The following is an 18085-nucleotide window of genomic DNA, read 5'->3' on the forward strand; positions in this document are numbered from 1 at the left end:
GCCTCTTCAAACCACTGTTTGTCCTCAACTAATCATGCTTGTGAGACCAGACCATGGCTGTATTTAGTCCTTTAATATTTCCTCAAGTATTTAATGAATGATACGGGCCAGCAATTTTCCTTCAGAGCTCAGCCAGGGCCCTCATGAGATTATGGAAAAGTTTGGACATGCTCTCCCATGGGTCAGCTGACTGATGTCCAAATAAAAACCAAAGGATGGGCTCATGTTTACAGGTTAAAGAAAATCTTAGGTATTAAGCTGATGTATCTTTATAAATTTTAGTGAAAAATGAATTCCTGCTTCATTGCGAAGTTTATTTACACATTCATGTAGCAACCAGGCTAGGCATAAACTATATTCAACAAGTAACAGTAACAAAGAAAATATACCTCCTTGGAGGTCATCCTGGTAATAAGGACTCTGGTTACACCTGCTACTCAGAGTGCCTGCCTCTTTGTCATCCTGTGGTAAAAAGGTCAAAGGTATGTGGCCATGTGCCAGGGGCCACCCTTTAAAAACAAGGCAAACTCCTGGAATATGCTTCAGGTTAAGAAGAGCAAAAATGTCATTGTAGTGAATTGAAATGCAAGAAGGACATGGGGTTTAAGACAAAGCTCTGAGACTTAACATGTCAATGTGAAATTTCCAAGTATGCACCTGGTATCCTTGGTGATTTTGGATCCTCTGGTGGAAAGTGCAGAGATTCAGTGTCTAAGGCACTCAAGGAGAGCCAGACTTAGAAAATCTAGGTTCTAATCAAGACTCATCATTTGACCTTGGATGAGTCACTTGCCCACTGAGTGAGCCTTAGTTTCTTTTTCTGATTAAGAGAAAGTGAGACTGCATGATCTCTATGATCTCTAGGGTTCCTGTCAGTTCTAGGCTTATGGTTCTTATTTATGGTTTAGAGCTTTGACTAATTTGCCTGATTTTGCCTGATCTATCATTTCTACTGGATCCTATATGTTTACTCAGTGTGGAGGTTTCACATCTCTGAAATATCCCTTGGAGATCCCAAGTCGCTCAGTCATGTCCAACTCTTTGCGAGTCCATGGACTGTAGCCTACCAGGCTCCATCCATGAGATTTTCCAGGCAAGAATACTGGAGTGGGTTGCCATTTCCTTCTCCAGAGGATCTTCCCGACCCAAGGATCGAACCCGGATCTCCCGCATTGCAGGCAGACGCTTTACCGTCTGAGCCACCAGGGCAGCCCGGAGATCCCAAAGACCTGACCAAATCTAAACTGCTAATATTCCACTTATTGGGCTATTACTGCTCAGCCAGTGAAGGCTAACCAATACCTTCAAGGGCAAGATACACTGTAAAACGTTTTAACCAATATCCAGACTCATCAAAACTCCAGTTTCTTTTCTCTATAATCCCTGGCTCCTCAAATACCCAGGAGATAGCTTTTCAGGGTTCATGCATGCATGCTCATTCACTAAGTCGTGTCTGACTCTTTGCAACCCCATGGACTGTAGACTGCCAGGCTCCTCTGTCCATGGGATTCTCCAGGCAGTGATACTGGAATGAGTTGCCATTTCCTCCTCCAGGGGAATCTTCCTGATCCACGCATAGAAATCGCACCTCCTAAGTCTCCTGCATTGCATGTAGATTTTTTACCACTGAGCCACTGGGGAATAGTTCACTAGATTTTAATTGCATATACCCCCTATGGTAAAGATTCATAATTTTGTTGTTTTTAGTTGAAATACCCTGAAATGAATTTTCTTTTTCAAGTATTTATATACGTGAAATAAATAAATATAACAGAAGGAGTCAAGAGTAAAAATTCTCTTAAGCACATACATAAATTCCATAGTACATATCACTTGAATATTTTTTCTTTTTTTCATATCACTTGAATATTTATAAATTTTTTTTAAATTTAATAACCATTGTCATATTGTCTCATGATTTATACAATTTAAAAATAAGCCCGTGTGGTCGTGTCGATTTTTTTAAAATACAGCATGTGTTTGAATCACAAAATGATTAGCAAAATCCATTACTTCGTCTCTCACCATCCTCCATAAAAACGGCATTGAACAGAGTACTGAGGAAAAAGCAGACTGCTTTTCAGGGGGAAAGTGTATTAAAATTAAAATCAAGGGCACTTTTAATTGTAAAGGCACAGATCTTCACAAGAAGCTATCTATCATCTTTTGAAACTGCGGTAGCAATACTGTACATGTTTCCAGTCCCTATAAGGCATCTTCCCTTCCTGGCTGCCGGTGGTCAGCGCGAAACCCTGCGAGGTACACCCTACAGTTTAGGAATCGGGGTGGCCGCCAGCGCTATGCTTTCAATCGCACACTCGTCGGTTCCTCTGCGGATGCGGAAGTAACCGTCCTCACCCCAGCTGGTGCCCCAGCTGTTTTTAACAATCCAGTAATCCAGCCCAGAGGCCGCGTCAGTGCCATAGCCCACCAGCAGCACCGCGTGATTGGTCAGCTCGAAGGGGTTGAAAGGGTCTCGCAGCCCCGTGTGGTGGTAGACGCCCTTGTGGTAGTGGAGGAAGTCGTCATAGACTTCAAAGGCAACGGCCATGGGCCCCTGATGGACCAGCTCAAGCTTCATCAGGGCTTCATTGCAACCCCCGTAGAAACCGCCCACGTAGTGGTACTCGGAAGAATAGTACCGGAAGCAGCCCTCTTTCAGTTTGCATGGAGAATCCGTGCCTGTGTAGGGGAAACAGTCCTCTTCCACCAGCCCAAAGTCCTGGGCATACTTCCCTGCGATGAGGTAAGGGAAGCCACCTTCACAGCCTGCGGGTGAAGAACACACAGTGTTACCACTGTCTGTCAGAAAAGGCTACAGAAGAAACTGTCCCATTTCACGTGTTTTCTACTCCATTAATTTGTTTTTAAAGATTTATTTGATATTTGGCTGTGACGGGTCTTGGGTACTGCACGCAGGCCTTCTGCAGTTGTGGCGAGCGGGGGCTCCTCTCCAGCTGTGGCGTGTGGGCTTCTTATCGCAGTGGCCTCTCTGGTTGTGGACCTCCCTAGTTGTGGGTCCTGGTCTCAGCTGTCCTGTGGCACGTGGGATCTTCCCGGACCAGGGATAGAACCCATGTCCCCTGCATTGGCAGGTGGATTCTTTATCACTGAGCCACCAAGGAAGCCCACTAACTATTCTTATGTCACCCCTGGAAGTTGCTCTTGTCTTAAATACCACTCCATTCACCCTTCCATCAGCCATCTAGCTAACTATCCTTTCATCCCCATCTATCTGACAGACATTTATTTGGCCCCTGATGTGGAAGGTAGCTTCATGGTTAAGTGGGAGGCTCTGAAGCCTAAGTAGATTCAAATCCAAAACTGTGTTAAGAATTTAATTTCTCTGTACTTCTGTTTACTTATCTGTAAAATATAGATAGCAATAGCACCTTCCTTGTAGGACTAAGTCACGTAAAAGCAATAAAAGCTTGCAATTATTGTCACTATTAAATAGGAAGATGCTTCCTCAAGGAAGTCTTCTCTGACCATCTCCTGCAGAAAAGTCTGAATCAGGTCCCCATATCCTTCCCTCCAGTCCTGGCCCTATTATGTCTCAGAGACACTGCAGGTTCGTTCCAGATCACCACAATAAAGCAAATATCACAATGAAGAAAGCCACACAAATGCTTTGTTTTCCCAGGGTATATAAAAGTCATGTTTACAGTTTACTGTAGTCTATTAAGTGTTCATGTTTTCCAAAAGAAGCAATACATACACCATAATTTAAAAATGCTCTATTGCAACTAAACAAAACAAAACCAAACCCACTAACCATCACCAGAGCATTCAGTGAGTCATGCTAGTTTTGCTGGGGGGAGGGTTGGAAGCATTTTGAGAATTACCGAAATGTAACAAAGAGACACGAAGTGAGCAAACGCTGCTGGGAAAATGGCACTGACAGCCTGGCTCAATGCAGGTCCCCACAAACCTTCAATTTGTAAAAACGCACTGTGTCTGAGAAGAGCAACACACCAAGCTATGCCCGTATACACAGCCATAACCCTGTACTTTTCCTTCATTGTTCTCATACTTATTGAATTTCTATTTTCCTCACTTTACTGTAAGCTTCATGAGGTCACTGTCTTGATACTTTAGAGTCTTTGTGGCCCAGAAGTCACAATGTGGGTGTTTAATAAGTATCTCAGGAAGAATAAAAGGCTCACTGACAAATAACTACACACCAGCAGCTGCACTGGTGAACTGAGAAGCTTTCCAGCAGCAAATCTGGGTGGGGTGACAGCATCAAACTTCCGAATGAGACGACTTCTCCCTGAACCCACTGGCTTTCTACATGCCTCATACATGCCCTGAACCCACTGGCTTTCTACATGCCTCATATATGCCCTGAACCCACTGGCTTTCTACATGCCTCATACATGCCCTGAACCCACTGGCTTTCTACATGCCTCATACATGCCCTGAACCCACTGGCTTTCTACATGCCTCATACATGCCCTGAACCCACTGGCTTTCTACATGCCTCATACATGCCCTGAACCCACTGGCTTTCTACATACCTCATATATGCCCTGAATCCACTGGCTTTCTACATGCCTCATATATGCCCTGAATCCACTGGCTTTCTACATGCCTCATATATGCCCTGAACCCACTGGCTTTCTACATGCCTCATATATGCCCTGAATCCACTGGCTTTCTACATGCCTCATATATGCCCTGAATCCACTGGCTTTCTACATACCTCATATATGCCCTGAATCCACTGGCTTTCTACATGCCTCATATATGCCCTGAATCCACTGGCTTTCTACATGCCTCATATATGCCCTGAACCCACTGGCTCTCTACATGCCTCATATATGCCCTGAATCCACTGGCTTTCTACATGCCTCATATATGCCCTGAACCCACTGGCTTTCTACATACCTCATATATGCCCTGAATCCACTGGCTTTCTACATGCCTCATATATGCCCTGAATCCACTGGCTTTCTACATGCCTCATATATGCCCTGAACCCACTGGCTTTCTACATGCCTCATATATGCCCTGAATCCACTGGCTTTCTACATGCCTCATATATGCCCTGAACCCACTGGCTTTCTACATGCCTCATATATGCCCTGAATCCACTGGCTTTCTACATGCCTCATATATGCCCTGAATCCACTGGCTTTCTACATACCTCATATATGCCCTGAATCCACTGGCTTTCTACATACCTTATATATGCCCTGTTCTGAAAGCCTACGTACAAAACTTTTACATCCTTCTAGAGAGAAACTAGTGTTCATACGCTTTCAATAAGAATTAGGTTTTAGAGTGATACCTTATTTGGAACTGAAACTCGTAGTTAGAAGCTGGGAGGTCTTCAAAATCCTAGAGAACAGCTTCATGTCTGTCCCTTGTCTATATGTAGCATAACAGCTGCTCCCTCAGGGTTCTGACCACTGTTGGGTAATGTATGTAAGAGGCTCCAAAGAGCCCGTCCTTACTCAGATTATAGCGATTCCTGACACTGTGCTGGATGCCACAGCGAGTTCCATGAGAAAGCACTAAGTAGTGAGTGACAGGGCCAGAACCTGCACCCAGGTTTTCTGAGAGCAGACTCTGTGCTCTGTCTACCCCCCATCCTGATGGTTTTGCCAACAATGGCAAACTACACACAGCTCCACAGTGCCTGAAACACAACACTTACCTTGAGCATACTGACTGCAAGACACAACCTCCTGAGGACTCAAGATTGGGGTCTGAGTGTTGTTGGTTAGTATGCGGATTCTTGCTTCCATCATCCCCATAGAAGCAAATGAGTAGCAGCTTCCACAAGGCCCTGGTGATGGAAAAGGAAGACATATAACCTAAGAGACTCTGATGCCCTCAAGAAAAGCCAAAGAAAACCTGAGTGGATGACATACATTAATATAGCTATATTGAGTGTTGCTGCTTTTGTTCCTAAGGATTAGCACAATAAAGGAGATTCAATCAATGAACGGTATTGACCTTACAGGCAAATATTAAGATTTCAGCTTTTTCACCGAAGGCAAACATTACTACATGGGACTTTCCTTGAGAATGCTTTGGGAGGGAAGAAACCTCCTAACTTCTGCAAAGCACTTGACAATATTCTTAATAATGAAGAAATGATGTATTGATACATCTGCAACATTCTGAGTCATCAAGTTGAAAGAAAATTAGGGAGGAATACATACGAACTGAGCTTCTAAATATCTCCAGAGAGATGTTTTCTAAAGCAACTTGTTGGGTGGAATTAACTCTAAGAATGGCTCAAGTATAGATGTATCATTATAGAGAGCTGGATTCAACCAGGGAAAATATAACAAAAAGAGTAATTATTATATAATGACCAATATGGTATTTAAGGTATTAGATAAGGAAATAAAGATTATTAAAGCAGATGGAGGTAGTGAAATTGAAAATAAATTGAAAAGTAGTTGGATGGAAGTAGGGGAGAAGGGAAAATAAAACAGCTTAATTTAATACCTGAATGCTCTGGCAAAGACAAAATGAATTTACTTACGAAGCATATGCTAGGAATATAGTTGCTACTTCAAAAGAAGAAAAAAATACTGTATTATGAGGTAATTTACATAATGATATTTTTTAATCTGATTCTTCAATATGTGAGTAGAAGAAATTTATACACAGAATAAAATATGGCAGGTATGTAATAAAACTAGATTTCCACTTATTACAATTCCAGGAAGAAATGAACATAATTTTAATATCTCTATTATAACATGGCCTCTTTTACCTCTGCCACTGATGTAAATTCTACATGGAGATATACTTGTACCAAAACCCCCAAAAGTGAAAGCTAGTCACTCAGTCAACCCAGAGATTGAACCTAGGTATCCTGCATTCAAGATCTCCTGCACCCAAGACACTGGAAATTAAATGAAGTTGATATATTATTCAATTTACTAATAACTTAAAAACCCCCCAAAAACTAACAAAACTCATTCTACATAAAGAGAATGCTGCCTTTGTTCTCTTTAATAAATCTGAATTTAGTAATTTAGTGACTGCCTTCCTCAGAAAAATATTCATAACATTATACTTTAAAAATATAAGGGGCATCGTTTTTCTGTTCTCCAAGTAAATGTTCATTCATGTCCTTCCCTGAGAACAAAGGAGCACCAGGATATTCTAAGCTCCGTCTCCGGCGTGCTATGAAAGAAAGTCAAAGTGTTAGTCGCTCAGTTGTGTCTGACTCTTTGTGGCCCCGTGGACAGTAGCCCGCCAGGTTCCTCTGTCCATGGAATTCCCCAGGCAAGAATACTGGAGGGGGTAACCATTCCCTTCTCCAGGGGAGCTTCCCAACCCAGGGATTGAACCCAGGTCTCCCACAGTGCAGGCAGATTCTTTACCATCTGAGCCACCAGTGAACATTCTAAACTCTACTTGAATTACTTAATACTATTTTCCTCAAACTAAACTATGAATTTCCTTGAGTGTTTACAGGAAATCTGTCTTCTTCACCTTGATGCAATGAAGGAATTCAGTGCATCTCTGTAGAAAGAAGTCAGATTATGGACAAGCAGACACATATTTATAATCAGGAAAGAAAGCTATTTCAAAGGAAACAGTCAATATTTACTTTAAGTCTATTAGTGCCCTATTACCCTTTAACTGCTACCATTTCTGATGGTTCCCAAAATTCTCCCCATAAACATCTCAGATTTATCCATACTGCTTTTGCTAAACTGTGACAATTAGAAGAGAAACATTTGGAAGGGGGCCTTGGAATTCATCTAGTGTACAATCTACTCACTTGACAATGCATACACGGAGACTCAGAAAGAGGCAATGGCCTGGCTAGTCACCAAACTACAGGGCGGCAGATGCCAGCACCTAGCTGCCTCCTAACACAGGAATACCGTTTTCTTCCATTTGCAGATCCATATCTACTTTAAAGAATTCTCAAATTTCCTTTCCCCACCTTCCAATTACTTGGCAGACCAAAATTAACTTGTCCATTTTGTTTTGGAAGCCATCTAAATACTACTACCCTTAGGACTCTTCTTTCACATGACAGAAAGTCAGAGAACTAGATGAGTGACAATAAATGGCAAAGCCAATGTTCCTTTCATGAGACATCAGTAGTATCACAAGAGAGTCTAGAAACAATCCCAATTTGGCCATTTAGCAGTCTTGGCCCATGGCAGCCACGGAAATAACTCTCTTGGCTTTAAGTATTAAACCTTCATTTTCAGCCTATCCAGTATCGTGGGAGGGACAGGCCACATGTCCATTCCAGGACTCAGAATGTGCTATTACCAGAGAAATTAGAAGGAGGGAAGGAAATAATCTTCCTCAAGCCTCTGATGTTCCCAAAAGGTCAGCTGCTGAAGTAATTAACATCTCTTCAAAAGTCAAGGCCAGAGTCTAGCTTCCAAAAGGACCCTTTTCTCTTAAGATTACAGGGCAAGAAAGAATAGGAGGGCTTTCCTGGTTAAGAATCAACTCACCAATGCAGGAGATAAGAGTTCAATTCTTGGGCTGGGAGGATGCCCTGGAGGAGGAAATGGCAACCCAATCCAGTGTTCTTGCCTGGAAAATCCCATGGACAGAGGAGCCTGGCAGGCTACAGGACATGGGGTCGCAAAAGAGTCAGACTTAGCAACTAAACAACAACAAGAAAAGAATAAGAAGGGGAGTTGGCCCCAGCAGAGTTCTGCAGTAATCAAGTTTCCACAATCTTAAAACAGATAGTGTGATTGCCACGTGGCTTAACTGAATGTCAACTCTCAGCCTTCACCTTCTAACAGTGGTGAACACACTGAGCCGGTGGTAAGGAGCCAGGATTCTTTTTTGCCCTTCCTGCTCACCCCATCAGTCAGCTATGTGACTGGGCAATTCACTTGACCTTTCTGACATTTCTTGTCATCTTGGGTGTAAAAGGAATAGGGTGGAACAGTTCAAGGCCCCTGCATTCCAGCTTTAGTATAAACAATAGTTAGAACAAGACTAAAATGAACTAGATTTTTAAAGTTAGGAAGCCACTCTGCATTTCCCAATTAATGTGACCTAAAAGACACTCCCCTTCTCTCTTGAAGACACAGTAAGACAGACAGCACCAATTGGGAGATGAACAAGGAAAGTCCGTCTCTTCCAATTTCCTAGCTCTCTTCCCTCTCACATGCAAAGTAAACCTTAGCTATAAGGCTGGTGCTTAAACTTACCCTAACAAGTTTAGGGTAAAAGTTTATCCCCCTACCCAGGACTTTTTTTTTTTTTTTCATTACTCTGAATTTGCTCTCTGAATAGAGAAAAGTTGTGAATTCCCTGAACTGTGGGTAATTTTGAATTCTATAGGACACTGGTGTATTTAAGTTAGTGGAAACTTCCAAGTAGCCCAGTTAGTAGGAAGAGAAAATAATTTTTTTCATAACCTAAAGTACAGAACACCACAAAGAAGTCAAAAGAGGAACCACTGAGTACATTATTTTCTCAGATATCTGAGAAGATACCACAGATGAGGGATCAATTTAAAAGCAATGAATCACTCAAAGCCCTCTTTTTAAACTGCCCATGTCTATACAAACCATATTTATAACACTCAAAGAATATGGAATATTACAGACAACAATAGCTTTTACTGAGCTACAAGAGAGACACTGTCAAAGAATCTGGGATTGGAAAGTCTGATTTCCTTCGAATTCTTATCTCATCACTAGTCAATTAAACCTTTTTGGGAAGTGAGCTGAGCTAAATTTTTCTTCCAACCTTCTCTGAATGAATTTTTTAAGCGCCCTACTTAAAGCAGTTATATTGTATCTTAATGTTTTGTTTGTAAGTCTTGCTAAGCTGTAGTCTCTAGGACAAAGGACTGTATCATATTAGTCTTCATATCTTCAGCCTTTAAACAAAAATTCCTGACATGTTGGATACCCTATAAACACAACACAGTGGGAACAGCCATGTGCTAAGCCCTCGACAGTCAATGTGTAGAATTGAGTCGCTCAAACGTGTCCGACTCTTTGCGACTCCATGGACTGTTGCCTACCAGGCTCCTCTGTCCATGGGATTTTCCAGGCAATAGTACTGGAGGCAATGGCACCCCACTCCAGTACTCTTGCCTGGAAAATCCCATGGATGGAGGAGCCTGGAAGGCTGCAGTCCATGGGGTCGCTGAGGGTCGGACACGACTGAGCAACTTCCCTTTCACTTTTCACTTTCATGCATTGGAGAAGGAAATGGCAACCCACTCCAGTGTTCTTGCCTGGAGAATCCCAGGGACGGGAGAGCCTGGTGGGCTGCTGTCTATGGGGTCACACAGAGTCAGACACGACTGAAATGACTTAGCAGTAGTACTGGAGTGGATTGCCATTCCCTCCTCCAGCAGATCTTCCCCACCCAGGGATCGAACCCGGGTCTCCCGCACTGTAGACAGACACTTTACCGCCTGAGCCACCAGGGAAGTCTACTTAATCCTCTCCAGTAAGGACAGGAAACCTATTTGATGACAGAATAAATCTTAATTCTCTCTTAACATCAAATCTTTTTAACTGACTTTGCACTCATTTCTCAATTACCTTTAAATTTCCAATCCCTCATTTTCAAAGAAGCTGTCCCCAGGAAAGGTAGGGATGGATTTCAGGACCCACACTTTCTCTGGAGCCAAAGAGGCCAAGAATAACTGGCACAAAGGAAAGACAAAGAGATGAGACCTCCAGTGTCAGATAAAGGACCGGAACCCTGCCATTGCAAGACTTGCCCAAAGCCCCATATATTCAGAACACTCTCTAAGAATGCAGTGGGGATGAACTGAAGGGGTGGTGGTGAATACTGAGAACTGGCAGAGGCTGATTACTGAATTTTTAGGAAAGGGGAAGGAAAATTTATTTTTGGGTGTTATTAATTTATAATCCTTTCAGGAAACACCCATCGGAATGTTTCCAGACAGCAAATACTACACCCACTTTATAGTAGCAAACCAGCCCTGCGTACCACAATTGTCTTCAAAATGAGCTTAGAAGTAATAAACCTGAGCATTGTATAAATGATTCTCCAATCATTGTTGGCTAAAATTTAGGCTAAGATAATTTGCTCTCAAGTGCTATTAGAGGCAACGTTATTAAATCTACTCATACTGTATCTAATTTTCAGAAACAACTGACAAAATGCAATTATAGTGATAATGCTGGTAAACATTCCACCGGGAAGCTGAGTTAATACTTACCATTATATGTCATATCCTGATGTAAAGTTAACTGAAAGATCCTTCCGCAATTCAAAAAATCTACTTCATCAGCAAAAAAAATTAAGGATTCATTTTCTGGGCTCCTATAATTAGACTAATGATGGGGGAGGGGTGGGGGGAGAGTGGGTGGATACTTAAAGAAAGATTCCAGAATAAAGAAGATACGGTGTGTATGTGTATATATATATATATATATATATATATGTATATATATATATGTATATATATATGTATATGTATATATATATGTGTGTATATATATATATACACACACACACACACAGTGGAGTATTACTCAGCCATAAGAAAAGAATGAAATAATGCAATTTGTAGCAACATGGATGAACCTAGAGATTCTCATACTAAGTAAATCAGCCCTCCAGGCTCCTCTTTCATCGGGATTCTCCAGGCATGAATACCGAAGCGGGTTGCCATGCCCGCCTCCAGGGGATCTTCCCAAACCAGGGATTGAACCCAGGTCTCCCACACTGCAGGCGTTCTTTACAGACTGAGCCACCAGGAAAGCCCAAGAATACTGAGCTGGTAGCCTATCCCTTCTCCAAGGGATCTTCCCAACCTAAGAATCGAACCAGGGTCTCCTATATTGCAGGTGGATTCTTTACCAGCTAGCTACAGGGGAAGCCCAAGTGAATCACAGAGAAAGACAAACAACATATGAGATCACTTATTCATATCACATATTCAATATCTTAAACTATAATGGAAAAGAATCTGAAAAAGTATATATAAACTGAATCACTTTGCTGTACACTTGAAACTAATACAACATTCTAAGCCAACTATATTTCAGTTAAAAAAATGAAAGATTGCAACAAACCACCTGCAGAAGAAAGACAAGAAAGACTAATTTTAGCTGCAATTCTTTGTTTCTGTACAAGTCTCCGTAACCTGGAATGCAAATGACTTTGGCTTATATACCACTCTAATGAATTTCACTAGCTATCTGGAACACATACTGAGGAGGACACTGAAGAAATGCTGAGCTCAGCTGGAGAGATCATGTATTACCAGTGTCTGTCAAGGATACAAAAAGAAGAAGTGCGTATTCATTAGATTTATTCATTAGCTATAGATTTTCTATTTCTTTACTAAAGTAGATCATACCAGTTTCATCTCTGTATCCCCAGAATGTGAGAGCCTGGTACATAGTAAATGTTCAATAAATATTTCAGAATGATTTAATAAAAAAGAAAAAAAATCAGACATTTTTTTACCTTGGTTTCGAACGGGAGTAACAAAATTGATACCACGAACATTTCTCCAATCCCAGGATGTTGGCAAATGCAAAATCTTTTTCTGTATTTCAGCAGTTATTGGTGCAGGTTTGGGCCTAGGATGGAAATAGACACTTGACATCAATGCACAGTCTTTCCTTTGAGGATGATTTCCTAACCTTTAATCCCATAATTTCAACCACCTGGCTGGCTAGGATGTAGATTCAGATCCAAAGAACACTTGTCCATCAGTGTTTCAATGTTTCTATTATACAAAAATGTATCTATTATGGACTTCCCTGGTGACTCAGATAGTAAAGTGTCTGCCTACAATGTGGGTTCGATCCCTGGGTCGGGAAGATACCCTGGAGAAGGAAATGGCAACCCACTCCAGTACTCTTGCCTGGAGAATCCCATGGATGGAGGAGCCTGGTGGGCTGCAGTCAAAAATGTATCTATTATACAATGTGTCAATTATACAACTAAGTTATACAGATTGCCCATTTCTGTTTTTTTTTTTTTTAACTGTTACAATTATTTATTTTTCAATTTATTTATTTGGCTATGAGTGGTCTTGGTTGTGGCATGTGGGATGTTTAGTTGCAACATGCAGGGTCTAGTTCCTTGACTAGGGATTGAACCCAGGCCTCCTGCACCGAGATCACAGTGTCTCAGCCACTGGCTACTGGAGAAGTCTCAAAATTACCCATCTATTTTTCAGGATCTAGTAATTTTCCCCTATGAAACAATACTGGTTTTATATATTGCCATTCCTAGTTTTAGTATGCCTAAATAACAGCATTCTCTTTTCATATATTTTGACCCAAAAAAGTAGATATGGGAAATTGAAGATGGCCTATAAATGTTTTAGAGAAAACAGAGGAATTACTGATGTTTGACTCTACAGAGGGTGGTGATGGTAGTCACAAAAGAAGTGAAAGGCAGAGAAATACAGGACGTAAGTAGAAGAAGGCAAACCAGGTCAATAAACAGATAAAAGTAAGACATAAAGACACCTACAATGGCTTCACCACTTCCTAGCTGTGTGACACTCGTCAGAGAACTTAACATCATAAAACTATGATCACCTCCTATTACGATGTGCATAGTCATACCTACCTCTAAGCACTGTTATGATAATTCAATGCAATAATGATTAATGCGCTTAAAACATTACCTAGTCTTGGATGTCTTTAATAAGCTATTAGGCTATTATGGTGATTACCACGACCATCAACATCCATGTCTTTATGACTAAATATGCTGGTGATACATTTAAGTAACTATCTTAAATGTGAACAAAACACTCAATTGAAGTGTTAACTTCCTTCTTCCTACATCCTATAGGCAGAGTGTTTATCCATCAATGCACACACAGACAGAATAAAAGCAACGTGACAAATGAAGCTCAATGGTATGAAAATGAAGTGAGTGAAAGAGGACGCTGGGTGGCGGAGAAGTGAGAATTACAGACATCACAGGCACACTATACATTATTGGCTCTTCATCATTTGGGTCCAGATGCTTTTAAGAATTCAGAGAAAGCTCTGGACTCACTCAGAGAGATGTCCATAAACGGTACATTTTTTTACAATTTGAGCAGGTTCAGTTTCAGAGTTTCAGGTTAAGAATCTCTGAGTTTCTACTATGTCACTTTCAGCAGATCTAACATATATACAAAAGTGCTACTGAAAACCAGGCAGCTAGACCACAATGTCTGGCTTCAACATTTCCCACTTCTATCTTATCTTAAACATTCTATGGAGACTTATTAGCCTTAAAAACAGGGCTTCATAAATCTGTCTCTTCTCTAAAACCAAGGTGGTTGAGTGGAAAGAGAAAAATTCAAAGTTCTTCAGAAACTCTCTTCAGGAGTTCTTCAGAAACATGGCATCTGACACGTGGCAATGCAGTTGTGTCTCAGGCTCACATCTTTCGGATAGGAGCCCTGGTCTCCCTAAGGTTCCAACACTGATCACACTCCTCTGGGGCACCCTCTGGATTGCTACTCAACAGCTCTCAACTTTCCCTCTCACACAGACACAGGATGGCTCTTTCCTTTTAGTAAATCTGAGAAGTGATACAATACTCTCCCTTTCTTAATTTTGACTAACCAGAACATCTCATAGACTAGTCACTCCTTAGAATATGCTATGAGAAACATTATACAAAAATTTATTTTTTGAGACAGGGGTAGAATTATGAGAGAATGCTATCAGTCGGACAGGAAAAAACTCCATATAGTCTCAGAGTAAAAAAATGCCAGATTATGATTATTAGTCTGCAGAAGAAAAACTTAGCAATGAATTTTATCATTGTTGTACATTTGCCAAGTTGTGTCCTACTCTTTATGACACCATGGACTGCAGTATGCCAGGATCCTCTGTCCTCCACTATCTCCTGGAGTTTGCTCAAATTCATGTCCACTGAATAGGTGATGCTATTTAATCATCTCATCCTCTGACACCCCCTTCTCCTCTTGCCCTCAATCTTTCCCAGCATCAGGATCTTTTCCAATGAGTTGGCTCTTTGCATCAGGTGGCCCAAGTATTGGAGCTTCAGCTTCAGCGACAGTCTTTCCAATGAATATTTACGGTTGATTTTCTTTAGGATTGACCAGCTTGATCTCCTTACAGTCCAAGGGACTCTCAAGAGTCTTCCCTAGCACCGTGATTCAAAAGCACCAATTCTTCGGCATTCAGCATACTTTATCATCCAACTCTCACATCTGTAAATGACTACTGGAAAAACCATAGCTTTGACTATATGGACCTTTGTTGGCAAAGTGATATCTCTGCTTTTCAATACACTGTCCAGATTTGTCATAACTTTCCTTCCAAGGAGCAGGCATCTTTTAATTTCATGGCTGAAGTCACCATCTTCAGTGATTTTGGAGCCCAAGAAAATTAACTCTGTCACTGCTTCCACTTTTTCCCCTTCTATTTGTCATGAAATGGTAGGATCGTATGATATGATCTTAGTTTTTTAAACGTTGAGTTTTAAGCCAGCTTTTTGACTCTCCCCTTTCACCTTCATCAAGAGGCTCTCTAGATCCTCTTTACTTTCTGCCACTAGAGTGGTATCATCTGCACATCTGAAGTCGTTGATATTTCTCCCAGCGATCTTGATTCCAGCTTGTGATTCATCCAGTCTGGCATTTATCCAGCAATGTATTTTAGTTAACTATTAATGTATCAGTGGTCTATTTAAACAATAAAACTTGAACAAAGGACTCTATAGCTATTAAGAAAATAATCATTATATCTCTGAATATTAGAAAATCCTTCAATATACTAAAAGAAAATAACCTATCTACACAATTTTTTTGTTTTTATTTTTATTTTTTTGAAAATAAATTTATTTTGAGTCCCATTAGCTTTTCCAATTGGTTTTCCTACCCTTCAGTTACATCAATTTCTCCTGAAGCAAGGTATGGCATTACAAGAATGTCATTGGTCATTTAATAAATGTTAAGGAACTACATATGCTAAACTCATCTATAGTTTTCAGGGAATAAAAGAAATCTACCAAACTCCTGACTATATAAATTCAAAGAATGATATAATTTCCCATCAGATGCATATCATGGGGTACGTAAACTAAGATAGGAAATGCCACTTCTGGCTGAAGGCAGGAGAAGTATATTGATAAATATGTAACTTTTTTTTTTTGCTGGACCTCAAAACTGAGAAAGGATTTTGAGATTTTTACTGGTGGCAAATTGGTTTTTGCCAATGGTTTTTATAGGCCAGTTCAGGGGTATGTGAGGCAAAGAAAGTTTCATGAATGGCGGTAGATTAAAGTTTTCAGTAATTTTTGTCATATTGTTTGAAAGCAGGTCAGGGTGGTAAACAGAGTTACAGTCAAATTTAGATGGTTTTGATTACCAGGCTAAATGTATTCCTTAGACAACAGGTAGTAATCTGATCAGAGGTGAATATAGGAAGATGTAACTGGCAGTATTTCACAGAATGGCTAAGAATGGGGACAGGGAGGGAAAAAGATCAAAAGGACAGAAGACAGGAAGCTGATCCATCATACAGGCAAGAGACGACAAAGCCCTCAAGCCAAAGTGGAGAAATGCAAAGAGAGCAAAGGCGGCAGCAGATGCTGTGAAAGCAAAGCCCATAAACGGGGCCTGGAGAACATCAGGACATGTATGAATAGGAGAGGGGCACGGTCAGAGAAAAGATAACATAAACATCTAAACTGGGATTGACCAATAAAATAATGAGTGATGCAAGGAGGGCTGGTTAGAAGGGAAGACATCAATCAACACATATCTTTATTCGTGATAAAGAGATGTGCTTTATTACCTTGGAATTCTCCGGCTGTGGCCACCACCTCTCCTAATCATCTCTTTTAGGGTAAGAGTCTCATATTCCATGTATGGGGCTGCAGTCCAAGACTTCTGAATGGCATTGATAGCTTTCACAAAGTCATGGTTATATCTGTAGAGCCTATTAGAATACCTGCCAACAAAAGTAAGATAGGGTCACATACACTCTTTACTGATATAAATAGATTCCATTAAAATAGGCACTCATACTGTGAGCTTGAGTGTAAAGTGATATAATCTTTCAGGAAGGCAACTGGGTATATTAGTCTCTATATCTCTACATTTATATCCACAGCCTAGAACTGGAATATGTCCTATGAAAATAAAATTTAAGTGAACTAAGATAACTGTATAACGATGTTCAGTGAAACACTTTTATACTAGTAATAGATTATAAACATAAATTCTAAAACAAACAAGGGATTAAATAAATAATGGCACTTCGTTTGCTATACAGTTTATTCAGTAAAAATGTCTGGAAGATTATTTAGTGATATGGGAGAATGTTCACACTATATTAGACAAAAAAGCAGACTATCAGAGAAGTTGACACAGCATGAATCAAATTTCTGTGAAAGTGTACATTTATATTGATACTATATAAAGTACATACAACCAAGGTTATCTCTGAGTGGTAAGATAGAGTCACACCTCTATTAATACAGTTTCTGCAATGTACCTTTTAAACTTGGCAATGATAAGAAAAGGTGGAGGAGACAGCAAAACTGTCTTCAATGTGTGTATGTGGCAGAGTGGGAAAGAACCCGCCTGCCAATGCGGGAAGCCAAAGAAACTCAGGTATGGTCCCTCGGGCGGAAAATCCCCTGGAGCAGGAAATGGCAACCCATGGCTACAAAGAGTTGGATACAACTGAGTACACAAACATCACCTTTTAAACTTTGCAATAATAAAAGGGGGTGGGTGAAGCACAGCAAAACTGTATTCAACGTACATACAGCAAGGCAAGTATTGTAACCACATGACGAACAAAAAGTTGTTCCATACGGACAAGGTTTATATCCTCGTCACTCAGATTTGGTTCTTGAGCCAGTACCAGCAGAAGCAGCTGGAAGCTTGCTAGAAATGCAGACTCTAAATGTCATTCCAGGCCACCTGAATCAGAATAGACATTTTAACAGGATTCCCAGATGATTCACAGCAACATTAAATACTGAGAGGCACTGGTTTAACTGATGTCAAATGCTTGGACAGAGATGTAAACAAATCTAATACACAAAGAGCATGTTTACAAAGGCAAAAGGCTGAGGGAGTTGATTATTCATTTAACTCAAATATGTATTACACCTATGCGCTGGGTGCCAG

At 40.7% G+C, this 18085-nt stretch overlaps 1 protein-coding gene across 1 annotated transcript in view; it reads right to left on the reverse strand.

The window, feature by feature from the left end:
* Window positions 1–293: 293 nt before the first annotated feature.
* CTSC (cathepsin C) overlaps window positions 294–18085 on the reverse strand; it is a 44051-nt gene continuing 26259 nt past the window's right edge. The window contains exons 4-7 of the mRNA XM_055581572.1: window positions 16740–16895; window positions 12424–12539; window positions 5663–5794; window positions 294–2769 (exon numbers count right to left, since the gene is read on the reverse strand). Of these exons, the coding sequence (XP_055437547.1) occupies window positions 2267–2769; window positions 5663–5794; window positions 12424–12539; window positions 16740–16895 (907 nt within the window). The 3' untranslated portion in view covers window positions 294–2266. The remainder of the gene's footprint in view (window positions 2770–5662; window positions 5795–12423; window positions 12540–16739; window positions 16896–18085) is intronic.

Source organism: Bubalus kerabau, chromosome 5 (genome assembly GCF_029407905.1).
Source record: "Bubalus kerabau isolate K-KA32 ecotype Philippines breed swamp buffalo chromosome 5, PCC_UOA_SB_1v2, whole genome shotgun sequence".
NCBI lineage: Eukaryota > Metazoa > Chordata > Mammalia > Artiodactyla > Bovidae > Bubalus > Bubalus kerabau.